The sequence below is a fragment of the Phallusia mammillata genome, chromosome 2 (assembly GCF_965637545.1).
Source record: "Phallusia mammillata chromosome 2, kaPhaMamm4.hap1.1, whole genome shotgun sequence".
Classification (NCBI taxonomy): Eukaryota; Metazoa; Chordata; class Ascidiacea; order Phlebobranchia; family Ascidiidae; genus Phallusia; species Phallusia mammillata.
This window is the reverse complement of record NC_137253.1, coordinates 13,492,031-13,505,579: the sequence shown is the minus strand read 5'-3', so window position 1 is coordinate 13,505,579 and position 13,549 is coordinate 13,492,031. Positions and strand designations below refer to the sequence as shown.

The window sequence follows — 13,549 nt, the reverse complement described above, 5'->3', positions numbered from 1 at the left end:
CATAATCCACTTTATTGACTTGAGTGGCGTTTGGCACTTGTCACAGTGGCGTTGTTTCGCCGCGCCACTTGACTGTGACACTGAGATCTTGGGCGGTAGCGGCAAGCAAATGGAATGCGAGTTGCTATGCGCCGTGGAGCCCGTATTTCGAAAACAACGCGGTCGTCGTTGGAGGTTGATGCCACTGCGCGCTTTCAACGATTTTTCCAAACATGACCTTGTATAGTTATTTATGCACGTGTATTAAAAGAAAAGGTTGTACAATTTGAAACGCTCAAGTTTTAATTTTTTTCTTGGTGCAGTTACATCTCCTGCCTCCTTGTTTTGTTGCAAACAAATAAATAATGCCATAATTTTATAACCCAACTTGAAACCCTTCAGGGCGGATCCCAGTTATGAGTTTATGTCCATCTTAATTAAAATTATTTTGTTACATTCAACTGCGGCAATTTAAAAAAACAAATATTTATAACCATCCAAATCTTTGGAACACTATAGTATTTGACGTGTATCTTCGCACTGGGTCCTTCAAAAGCGTTGTATCAACACTACGTAAGTCCAATCACATACCTTGGATTCAGAGTCCCTTGAGGTCGCAACAAGTTCACCCTGAAAATAACCTAACCCTCTCTCCATTGTTAGGGATCCTGTTTAGGGCATTAGCTGCAATACCATATTGGGGGCGGTCTTGCACCACAGACGGATTTCGCATTTTGTTCCCACACTTTATCAGGTGCTCATCTGTTTCAATTGGAAATTCATTTGCTGACAGTGAGTGAGCTTTATCTTTATCGACGGCGGCGTTGTGTTTCGGGATCGCCTTTGTATCGCAGAACTTTGGAAACAATTCAGACGTTGGCGCCAACAATGGCTTGGACCGATTTGAATTTGTCTCTTGTTTTTTGATTGAGTTGTCAGTAAATGATACAGACAATGGCTAAACTCGTGTAACTACAATACCCGAAAGGGACGCTGTAGAAATTTGTGGAGGATCACAAAAAGATCGTAATCAATACGTCAACGTGCAATTAATGATGCCCAGTGTCTCTTTTACATATTAGACCGAGTTGACTAGATATTTACCATCTTATGAGGTCATAAAAGACACGAAACCCGCTTTTGAAGATCCAAACCAAAACTCCATATTTGCCCAACAAAGCCCAAATTGACCAGACCTAAAAACGCATTTAAGGTACGGTTTTACCAATTAGTCAATTATCGTGTGTTTTAGTTATTCAGTTGCAAAACTTTAAGCATTTAATTCAAACATTAGAGTTCCACCTACTGGTGAATTTACAGTTACAAGAAAAAATTAAAAAAAAACTAAAAATAGTAGTGCAAATGTACCCCGGCCAGGAAGTACAGATTGAATTTTATCTCCGGAACTTCCATATTTCTCTGCCCTTTTAGCGTCTGATATAGGCATAATTAAGGCCACATTGCACCAGCAACCAGACACGGCGATGGCTCCAAGTCAAGTTTAGTCAAAATTTATTTGAACAGTTTCGTAACAGTTTCGTAAAACAGCAAGGACACCGAAAAAAACATTGGTTATCGTGTCAAGTGTCCCGTTTCTCCATGTGGACGTTGAACGTTCCTGCAGGGTTGTAAAGCCCAAACACCCTTGTTTGCCCGACGATTGTCCAGTGGAAAGAATCGTGATGTTTGTGTAAATTTAGCTGGCCCCGAACCGCTTTGTAAGTGGTCCGATCGGCAACCTTTCCGCTGAGGTTCCCCGAAAACATCAGAGAGTCATGAAGCAAACAACTAGGTTCGTAGAACTGTTGTTTGACCGTTAAAAACATCCTGCTTATATCACTGTTATTAATTTGTGTATAAAGTTGTAAACCATAGCAAAATTAGGTTGAGAAGATTACATATCTGTACACAATTAACGTCCGACAACAAAGTGTAACAAATTCCTTCACGCAGCTGGCATTGCTGTTGAAAAAATTGCGACTGATAAACCATGGTTGTTTTGGTGTCGTTACTGTTTTATGAAACTGTTTGTCGATGACAATGCAAATGCAATTTCACTTGACTTGACAGCTTGTAACTGCCCATGGAACAACACGCACAAAATCGTGCCGGTGATGCTGATAAGAAACACAGAAGCGCCTTTGTTGCGATTTGAGACAGAACTCATTGTGGCAGCACATCAGGCAGGTGTTGAAACCAATCCATGCTCTATTGAAAAAGTCCATCACTGTGGTAACATTCGATCGTTTATTAGTAGAGCAGAAAACACAAAACCTTTAGTTTGGAGCTGATCTTCAATTGTCCATTATAGGAAAGGAATTTCGACTTGACAGAGAGTTTGCAGTGATATAACGTCGCCCATCCAGAGTAAATCTATAAATCATCATAATCCTAGTTCAGACTTTCTTCCGATAGCAGGAGGCTATACTGGTAATGCTTATTTGTGTAGATTAGGATAGGAAGAATGGGCTCTTACGTCCGCCTATTTTTCTCTGTTTTAGTTTCATTGTGTATGTGTATGACTCACAGTCCTGGAAATTGATTTGCGAAAACATTTAGATTGATTGACTGGAATGGAACGTTTGCTGCGGAAGAATTTGATATTTGCTCTGAGGTTTGTTCGTCTTTGTAGGAAATGAATGGAAAAGAGCAATGAATGTTCGCTATAAAACACCCACCGGTACCATGAGACATGGGAAAGGAGCTATTAAGTTTACTTTTACTATTTAATTCTAAAAAATGTTGAAACTTTTAATGAAAGGTCAATTAAAAACTTAATTTCTTTAGAAATGGCGGTTGGTTTTATATTCCTTTATAAAGCTCCCAATTGGTTTTAGCAGTTGCATTTGAGTGGTTAGTTTTACTTAAGCGCCAAATGAGTGTGGTTGAAGCTAAGCCCTAAGAAGGCTTCATATCGAATAGGATCAAACTTTTGGGATGAGAACACAGCTGCAAGTAACAGTGTTTTCCCAGTCAAAGTGGTTGAAAATAGCCAGTGTTTTCCTGCAGGTACTTACGTTGTTTTGTGCACAACGCAAGCAATACGACAGTTTGCGATATGTTGACGAAGCATATGTTAATATTAAATGTGAATTTTGGCTGCACCCGACTATATGCCAATTTCCGCTTTGATTTCCACCTGCCCGGAAGTTATACTGTTCCCGCTGACAGTCGGTGGTTGCTACAGCGACGTATGACGTGAGGTACAGATTTTGTTGCCAGGTGACCAACGCGTGAACTTTGCTTTGGGTTGTGAACCTGGCCGTGTTTTGATTCGCCACGCCAATCAACGTAGACGCAGGATTGGATTATCTGGCTACAATTGCTGTTTGCTGGAGACCCTAATCCACGCAGACTGCGCAAAAAGCTCCCTCGCGAGTGTCTTTGGATAAGTTGGTACATAATTTATAGTAAGCCGTATACAGTGGATTTAACCGCGCTTTCTTTTTAACTGATGCGCAACGCCCAAATGGGACCAGCAGTAGCAATTCCTGTTCCCACGCCGTGGCCTTAAACGTAACCCCAATAGTTGTCGAAACTGTTGGCCTGAAACCCTGGGAGGCGGCAATTCTATGCGCATCAAAAGCCTTTGCCACGAACCTTATCAAGCGCTGAGGCCTTTTAAAGTTCCCAAGCACGAAGCAAAAATAGATAAGCCCCTAAATGAGCATTCGCTTTCCCTTCCGATATAAACGACTGGGCATTATCTTTCGGGTACTTAGAATGCTTTGTACAGATCGCCTAATACACAATTGGGTGTCACGCGAGCCATTGTGCCCTGTGTAAACCGCGTGGACGGAATAAGGGCTGCTAAACCAACAGGTTCGGGTGAAAGATAGCCTCCCGCGGTCGCGCAGAACTTGAAAAACGATTTCTTCTCACGAGATGTAGAAAAGTGGTCAATTGTAATGACAAACGAACGCCAGTTTTTAACAGAAAATGTTTTGGTTCAAACTGACTTTTACCAATGCAGTTAGAAAACTAGTACGTTGTTTTGTGTCAGTGTTGCATAGGAAAACACGTCCGTTTTATATACTAGCTTCTGCGTTTGATGATTGATTTGAAATGATGGACAACTAACAAGTACATCTCGTTTGTTTATACTTTGGCACTACTCCCATAAAACTGAACACAAAATCATTATGCAAAGATTTCTCCAACCTGTTTTTTGAAATCATTACATAAGTACCCAAATCCCGCCAAATCACCATTACTAGGAAAAGGCCATCGAAACGAAGCTTCTGTTTTGGGGTTTGACATTCATACGCTCTAAGAATAAGTCTGTATGACGCACCAAAGCACCCCTCATCGCCAACCATCGGTTTCAAGATTGTTTCGAGCTGTTGTTGACTTTTGCCTGGAGTAGGGGAGATGGCAACTGACTTTTGCGGGGTGTTTTGGGATTTGTAACCTTTCTTGTGCAAAAAAATCTTTTTTGGTTCCTGAAGTAGTGATTGACGTCAAAGATTTTGCAAGGTGCTCTAGTAAGTAGGTAATCGGTTAAAAAGCCTGGTCGATGCATATTTGTTTGTGTTTTTTCACGTGCTGCGATCAAACTATACATTGCAGAACAACTTGTTTGGATGAATTAAGGAAAATCACCGAAAATTTGGATCGAAATCGCATCGTAGGTTGGGAATACTTTACCGAACAGTTCACCGATCTTTAATATTGCGCTCTGTTCTCATAGAACACTTTTTTTCCGAATTTACGAATTTGAATATAAAATGCAGTCACAAAACATGGTACTGATGAATCTGGATTATGACGAACCAAAAAAAAAATGTAAACTCACAATGTTTAAATGTAAACTCACAATATGCGCAACGTTGATGACACACCGCCCCAAGAGGGGTACTTGGCTGCTAAGCAACACACTTTAACGGAAAAACCGTGGTGAATTTTTCACGTATGGGGGAGTAATTTGGGTTTGTCCTGTTTGTCCACGTCGGCACTACCCGGTACTTTACGGTCTTTAAATAGCCAAGAAGGAAGCATATTGTATGCCGACATATTTAAATCTAAACCCCCGACATTATTGTTGTTGATCACTAAACCTTGACCAAGCTTTTTTGAATCAGGTACTTTCTTCTGGAAAAAATAACTCTTCATGCTAAAAGCTTTTGAACCCGTAGCACTAAGATGTCTGCAATTGGAATCGTATGTGGATAGATCAGGGCATTGGGCGACACTTTCAGTGTGACGTGCTGTGTGTCTTGTATTTTCACGGTAATCCAGTTAAGCGATACTATGTTTACTGGTGCAAAAGGAATGCGTATGGCGCTGGACATCAGTGTTTCGCGATCATTTAAAAGTAAATAACCTACCAGTAAACTTATAGGAAGTGCTCTTGTTGACTGCTCAGTAACTGCATGACCACCTAAGAGAAATTGCTGTTGTCAGGTGACCTATCAAACCGGATCTACGGTGACCGACACTCAGGTTGTTTTCGCGACAAGCGTGATGTGACTCATTTATAAGGTAAAAAAGGTCAACATGACAAAATGATACAGTTTAGCCGCCATGATGGAACAAAGTGTTCGATTCTTAAACGTGTGTAAAGGGAACATATGCAAACTTGGCAGCAAATGATTTTTAAAAATATGCGTGTCCACGCCATGCTGTGAACCATGATTAGTTCCATAAGCTAACCTTTAGCTGATATGTGTGTCCACGGCATGGTGTAACTTACCGTATTTAAAAGATGCGAAAACACCAATTCCCACGCAAAATACAACTTCATCCATCGTCAGGTACATTGTCCAGGCCCACCGCTTCTACGTCATAATGTTTACCCACCTTCCAACGAGCGGGACCCCAACATGACCCCGTGGACCCAGCTGGCCCCGGGTGTGCCCCTCTGCATGTGATTACTGGCTTGGAGATCAGAGTAAAACTTGCGCTTTGATTTTTTCCGGCTCGAGTAGTTTGAGAATAGTTCAAATGGGGAAGGGCGCGATGCGTTGTCATGCGGTCCATACCAGCCTTCAAATCAGCGTTCCATCAACTTGAACTTGTTTGCTAAGTACCGCCTTCTATGGCTCAATTCGTTATGTCGTGTCGTGGGAACCGACATTCCAGGCACCTGGACAAGCACAAGGAACTATAGATGACGCGGCAATGCCGTTCGGGATAAATCCTTTTCCCCGTCGATGATGCGTTGTGAAGAGTCGAGAAGGATTTCCGGCCAACACTGTGTGTATTCGGGTTGCTGTGTTAGGGTCCCTGGTTTCTAAGATCTTAGACGTAGATTGCCTTATTACTTTTTTCCCTAAAATGTGCATATAAAAGAAAAGATGGGTAAATCTAAATGGTATCAACCCTTTAGGAAGCAAAAAGCTGGTACATTGCGTTGAACAGGAATTCAAACTGCCCTGTATCTGCAAATCAGCATGTCAAACGTGTTGAAATTCCGTTTTGTTAAATTTTTCCACCTCAAAATACCAAACAAAGGACAATTTACGCCTGGTGCTTGGTTTGAGATGGGTGTATAGGAGTGCCGAATGATAAACGACTGCGTGGGTTTCAAATCCCTTAAGTTCTTGTGTGTGTTCGAGCCCAACGAGTAATGTGGTTTCGGGGGTGGGTGTGGTGACTTGGCAATGGGCAGAAGCCAACAACATCAGCTTAGGCGAGCAAATATTTGAGTTGAGGATTACAAGCTGGCTGGTTATTACTGCCTGCGTGCCCTGTGATAAGCCGCAGTCGGATTTGCAGTGTCATGACGTAACCACCATCGATTTAAACACCTGCAAGTTGTGACTGGCCGCAGCATGACGTGAGCAAAATATGAAAAAAAACAATGATGTAGCATATTTTAATGAGTCTTTGTGGCGGTTGTTTCGATATTGTAAAAGTGTCCCACCGTTCAAATCCATTTCCAAATTTTGGACTTCTAAATAACGTACTATAGGTGAAATAACCATATTTTTGTGTTTTTTAATACTTGAGTGAGTGTCACTCAATGTAGTCTTAGTTGATAACATTTCATGAATTGACGTAACTATTTCGCATTGACGTCCTGACGATTGTAGTGGCAAATAGATATTTCGCACGTTTTAAACCAAGGCGTGTTAAAAATCTGCTCATCCCTAATTACAGGCGCAAGGGCGTAGACACGAGACATAACTTGAACCTGTACGGTATTCCTTGCAGGTCCAGCAGCCATGCAACCCCGACACCCACTCGGGCTATTTGCGATCATCGGTTACTCATGGGCGGGTCCAACCACTTTGTTGTATTCCGTGCTGAAAAGAAAATTCCTTCAGCGCTGAAATGTTTCGGTCGCGTTTCGTCGCGTTGTTGGGATATTTTTGGATCAGTGATTGAATTTGCTGTGATTCATTCACAGCGGTCCTGATCACAGTCTTCCTGCTGCTGTCGAGTTTGGCGCCGCCTTTTGCACGGGACTGTCAGTGATGCAATCTTTTTTCTGTCAGTCTCCAATCTGTACATTTGGCTGGTGTTAAAAACAATGTGTCGCTACAAAATCACTTTTTCCATCGGACCAATAAACGTGGATCTGGACCTGAGCGATTGAGTTGAAAAAGAATCCAGTGTAATTGATTTGGTAACTCGGCTCTGTGACAAAAATATGCTGTAAATATGATTGTTACAAACTGTACAACTTTCTTCTCTCGGAATTTTCTTATAAGTTCCAACTAAAAAATTGTTGATGCTAAACATGAAAGTGCTTCAAATAAAAAAGTTGTTATTCAGCCGACTTTACCAAGGTACGCCAGATTTGCCATTTTGTAGGTAAACATTGTACTGTGTTAGTTACTCCCTGTATCAGTGCTATTCTAATATCAGGTGCCGAAGGTCGAAACTGCCATGATAAAGTGGTGTGGTGCCTTCTGTTGTCAAGGTATTGACTTTGCTTGTTTGAGATAAACTTTGACCTCTAACTGGTTTGACTTCGTGGTCGTAATGCCGGTTGGTCGTGGTTTCTTCACTTATCAGCAAAGCATGTTTAACATTTCCTTGGATATAGCTGGACATCAAACGAATTGCAGATGGTCTTAAAATCGGTACATATGGGATATCGGTACAACATTCATGTTTTGTACAATATTTAGTATCTATAAACTTACCTTCCAGCAACCCTTGTGCTTGGCATGACCTTGCTTGTACCCATATGGTTACAAGCACATCCTTTCACTCCAAAATTAAGTATATTTTTAACTTTTTTTTGAGTTTATGGTGGTTCTGTAAAAAAATATTATTTTTAAGCATGCACGTCATGCATGTGCCAAACATCAATGAGTTGTGTTGCGATAAAACAAATAAATCAGGGAGTTTATGTCTTTGCAAATACGCAATGTACACAGAACAAATAGTGAACAGTGGCTTGCGAGGCGCGCGTTTTTCGTATGCGCTCTCGCCTTTCCCCCTTGTATAACAGGCATGGCGTTAGTCAACAACGCGCAGTGGCTGATCTTGCCTGCGAATGTTGTTGCAAATCGCTGGACGCTGAAAGCACTGGCAGAAAGAGGCGCTTTCCTCAATTATGCCAGTAATTGCTGATTGATGTTTGGCGATGCTTGGTGATACTAGCGTAGATCAGTTCAGTGATAGCATTTTGGCTCTGGCAGGTAGTTGACAAAGTATACATCCTAATAGTAAACCACAGGATAGTGTTGATCACAAATGTCCGAGCGCTTACGTGCCTGACCGTCACAAGGCCATGAGTCTTGCTCCTGATTGTGTTTTGCAAACGTGAATTTTGTTTGCTATCTGCTGATCCGGGTTTGTGTTGAAAGCCCAGCCGCGCAGTGATTTTATTGGTTAATGTCCGACAGCCAGTACTTGCAGGCAATGTTGTTTACCTTGTTGCATGCCTCGTAAAACCAAATGGTGCAATTTTGCTCACCCGGAATTTACATCGTTACGTTTGGTGTGTAGCGCACAAACTACTTTCAGATTTTGGCCGCATTCCTCGTCTCAAAAGGCCGCCAGAAGTTGCGGAGCTGTTCAGTGGCCAGTAGTAGGCGTGAGAAAATCAAAATTTACTGAAATGTTACCACATGTTTTGCAGATTTCATGTGTAATCTTAAGTTTGTCTCATAAAACACAAAAAAAACGTGGTGAAGCCAGAATGGACTTGTACCTATGGAGTAGGACATTCTTGGTTTTGACCTTGACAACCGTAAGTACTAAATTTAAGATGTTGACTAACGGTCTTTAACAGATCTTGTTACAAACTCATAACATGATTAACCAAAAGACTGGGCGATGTTGCTTAAGAGAACCTGTGCTCTGTTTCATTATTGCGTGAGAATGGCGTTTGTTATTGATGTTTGCGTAAGCCCTCCATGACACAATCGACAGCTTGCGACAACTCAGTGACTAAAAGCCGCTGGCCACTGTTGACATTTCGCCACGTGGGTCAGGCGAAAACAGCTTGGTTTCAGTGATTTGACCCGACGTTGCCAAAGTGATATTTGACAACAAGTAATGTAATTCAAGGAACTTTGTTCTGATTTGTGTGTTAACATGCCCACGCATTTTGTCAAGTATTCTCTGAATGTTCAGCAAATGAAATTTATTACAGCCAAGTGCTCAGACAAGTTATATACATGAATCGTTTTATCATTCCTAGAAACAAAATCAAGAAAGCATTTAACCTGAAAAAGTTCACGGACCAGTAATAAACTCCTCACGGCCAGACACTGGGCTTGCCAATCCCAGCTCTACAGTATATTTAGTTTAGTACAGTGTTTCCCGCTATTGCGAGAAATTGGTCCTTCAACGCATGATGGGATTTCAAAGTAAATGTTCGTTGTCAATAAAGCACACTCCTTTGCAATGGCTTAAATACGTTTGAAGTTTAATATAATTCTCCTAGCCAAGCTTGTGCATTTGTCTCAGGCGAAAATTGTGTCGATTTTCAAGGCTATTTCTATATTTGCTACCGACACACTAATGTTATTTGTGTGATGAATGCGTCTTACATGTATGATCCACTACGGGTCAGCTACAGAAGTTATCAAAAAAAAACGATGTTAGCAAGTATTACTCACTGAAGTGCGCGTTAAGTTTTAAAGTTTCTTTGGTAAAAATAATGTGACATCGAACATTTGGGTATTTTTTTCTTTCATTCTCGTGACGATATACAACCTTGTTATGTCTGCATATTGCGCCTCCTCGAACCGTTTCTCTGTAGGAGAGTTACATTTTTGGTGGGTGTGAAATCTGCTCCTGTAGTGAAGTCTCACCGCATATAGTGACCACACAAGGTCGCGCTTTTTCTGCCGGCGTCTCTAAGTGGATGGTAAGGCGACAACGACGGGGCCACATTCGCAGGGTTTCGTGTATCTCAAAAATGCGTTTAATGGCATATATCTAGCAATAAACAGTTTGCTTTGCTAGTGGGTTGAAGTTGTAATTTTCTTGCCTTTTTTAACGCCCTTGACCAGTACATCGGCGGCTATTAACAGTGACATATTTGTGTGTACGTGTAAGTGTCGCTAGAAAAAGTTTTTCGGCATCTCTGTTTGAGAAGATATTGTGACATACAGTCTCGCACTCCTGTTCTGAAACGACCGCTTACACCCTAAATTGCGTCATTTAAAGTACAAAGACAGGCAACGCGCAAACCAAGTTACACCTGTTGCTTTTATCTACAAAAAGATCTGAAAAACCACTTACGTGATAGCTTTACATTAAACGAATAATATGTTGACGTTCCGCGGCGATCAAGCGTAAAGTTAAAGGCAATTTGTTATCGTCTACGCGGCCCGTCAATGTTCTGCTTAACCTCCATATCGTTCTCACTAAGGGAAGGTGACCGGCAGCACAATATACCCGGGCTTTCTCGCCTGAATGCACGTGACAAAGGCGTTAAACCCGCGAGATCCATTGTGACGTATATATTCGAGAACGTCCACGATTGTGACAGAAGAATTGAGTGACACGCGCCAAGCTGCCCTTTATCTTTGTATTACGTTTGCTCCCAATAGGTGGAGGCCCAGAAAGTGCACGGACCCTGCAAAGGCCCCAAACCCCTTTATTTACTTCCTGGCGTTGCCGCACGATTTACAGATAATAGTGACAATTGTGGGTTCATCTCAGAGCTTAAGGGTGAAAGGATTCGTTGAAAGGTGCTTGAGAATCAGGGCTTGGGTGCTGTAGGCGATGTTTACTGTAAACACTACGTTCACTCGCTACAGATCAACTGCAACGACCTCGATTGACTTACCCCCGTCATTGCCACATTCCTCTTCTTCAATACACTTTTACACAACATAAAACGAAGTAGTTTGTTGACAATATTGTTCATAGGTTTACACTACATTTTAAAATCGTTTTTATTCCCCACATTCCTTTTACCGGTTGGTTCAATAACATCTTTGTACGGCTGAACAAATGAGGGGTAAAATGAACGTTTTTTTGCACCGCGAACTATTGTAAATAGCGTACAACTTAGTATAGATAAGGGAACACATTAGTTTTTCTGTTTCGTATTGAACCATTGAATTTTACTTGAATCATTGTGGAAAAACGACTGGTGCGATAATAAATAAAGTGTAATAACAACTTGACTCCTAACTGCTTCAAGTATATCAAGCGCGGTCATCTCAGGGGTAACCTAAGAACGAAACAGTCGATCACCCAATCGTTCTCTTTACCGGATGTTTTCCGCTTCTTGCTCACTTTGCTGCTTTTCGACGATGATCTCTAGGCGGAGGCAATTTGCGCGAATTTGATCCGATATCGTGCGATTGACATCTATTTTAGTCAGCGATTTTTGCACGAGTCGATCACTGCGGTAGCTATTAAAAATTTCAATATTCCTGTTATTTCTGGTTGCCGCAAAAGTGGTAAACATTACACAACAATGCTCATTTGAATGTTTGTAGTGGTGGAGTTGACGAATGGTGCTGAATGGCAGAAAAATTAAAAGGTTTGTTTTAGGGATTTAAAACAGGTTAAACGATTTCTGCGGTGTGTGAATTCAGGAAAGCGGTGCAAACGTTTCTCAAGACTCCAGACAAACGTGCTACCTGTTTCAGGGTAATGGTGCAAATTTTAGCAATAAAAGGAACGTATCATTTCAAGCTAATGGAAAATTGCAATAACAATAATTTCATCCCTTTCTCCACGTCAATTATCGATACAATTGCCTGAATGTTACGAAAAGCATCGTTCATCATTCCCATACCAGAAAATTCCATGGCCATGTTAGGTCATCCCCTTGGCTTCCATTTGCGTCACAGCCCATGGAGACCCAGTAGTTTAATTAAAGGGGCAAAGTTGGGGTTGGATGGAGATGTGTAGACCCCTTGTTTATACGTCACTCAGCGCGGGACACCCAAGATGGCCGCAGGGGGCCGTGCTCAGTCGACTTTGTTGCGCTTTAGAAAGATCCTGTTATTCGATATTCACAGGCGTGTGGGGTTGGACGGTTCCTTGCATGTGGCTGCTACCTCGATCCGTTAAGCCTTGTAGCTTGGATAAATGTTGTGAAATGGCGGTTGGTGGAGGGGAGCGCCTGACTCGTTGGTGCGTTGATCGTTTCCGAAACTGATGCAGCGCAAACTTGCAGATTTCCGTTCCACAATCCCAATGTTGTTGACCCGATTTGCTTTCAGTCCACTCAGGTTGTTTAACAAACGTTCCTTTGTACTATGAATGAAGATTGCTGCCGGTGATCAACGATCTTAAATCGAATAAATTTGTTTTGGATTTTCTGAGGCACAGGTCGTTGGGAGCACATAAGGGCAAAAATAGCAGGTTATCAACGTTTTTCTGTCGTTAAATTGACAGATATCAGAGACAAAACGTTACCCACGAGTTTTATTACCACATTACCTCGCAAGTTGTTCTGCAAAAATATGACTTCCTATGGCCTATACCATGACAAATTCACTCTAAGTGGTATTAACCCTGTGTAAATCATCACTTTCAAACTGGGTGCAAAGTTTGGCTTAGTTCCATGTCTTGAGAAAAATTGATTTCGACAAAAGGTCGCGTGCTAAAAGCGAAGCGACTCTAAGCCTCAAAGTTGAACTGTAATCTCATTTGTATCCAAATGTGCGTAAAAAGCCTTACCGTCGACTCGCCTATTTGCTTTCCCAATCACCGTGCATCTACACCAGTTGATTCATCATAACCTTTGGAACGCAGTAAAGTTTAACGCTTTCGTACACGACAGCAAAGTTAACAGGCATAAAATCCTGTTCGCGTGTGGCCTTCTGTTCAATCACATCACTATGCAATAACCCAGTGCGAAAGCCTTTAAGTATGTTTTTGTGTTTGGCCAAGTTTTGAAATTCAAAAGTACCGCAACAAAATCACTAGTTGACGTAATAGTTTGGATTTGTGATGATCGTTTCGAGGGCAACCACGTCCAAGTTTATACAATACGCACGGTGAATACTTTTCATAGTAATTGGATATAGGTGCGACTGGTATTCGTTAACTTGCCATTATAATCAAATCGGATAAAGCTGTAGGATTCCTAAAATGTCGTTTTTGTTTTGTTTTTACCAAGACTACTTCGTATTCAACCTTTTTGTGTAATTACCAATAAACAAGAGTTTTGATATTACTTACGTTACTTACGAAA

The 13,549-nt window shown here is 41.5% G+C and overlaps 1 protein-coding gene across 1 annotated transcript in view; it reads left to right on the top strand.

Moving 5' to 3' along the window:
* Positions 1-9,005: 9,005 nt before the first annotated feature.
* Positions 9,006-13,549, top strand: part of LOC145212704 (ADAMTS-like protein 1) — a 59,701-nt gene continuing 55,157 nt past the window's right edge. The window contains exon 1 of the mRNA XM_080080929.1: positions 9,006-9,127. Within this exon, the coding sequence (XP_079937055.1) occupies positions 9,077-9,127 (51 nt within the window). The 5' untranslated portion in view covers positions 9,006-9,076. The remainder of the gene's footprint in view (positions 9,128-13,549) is intronic.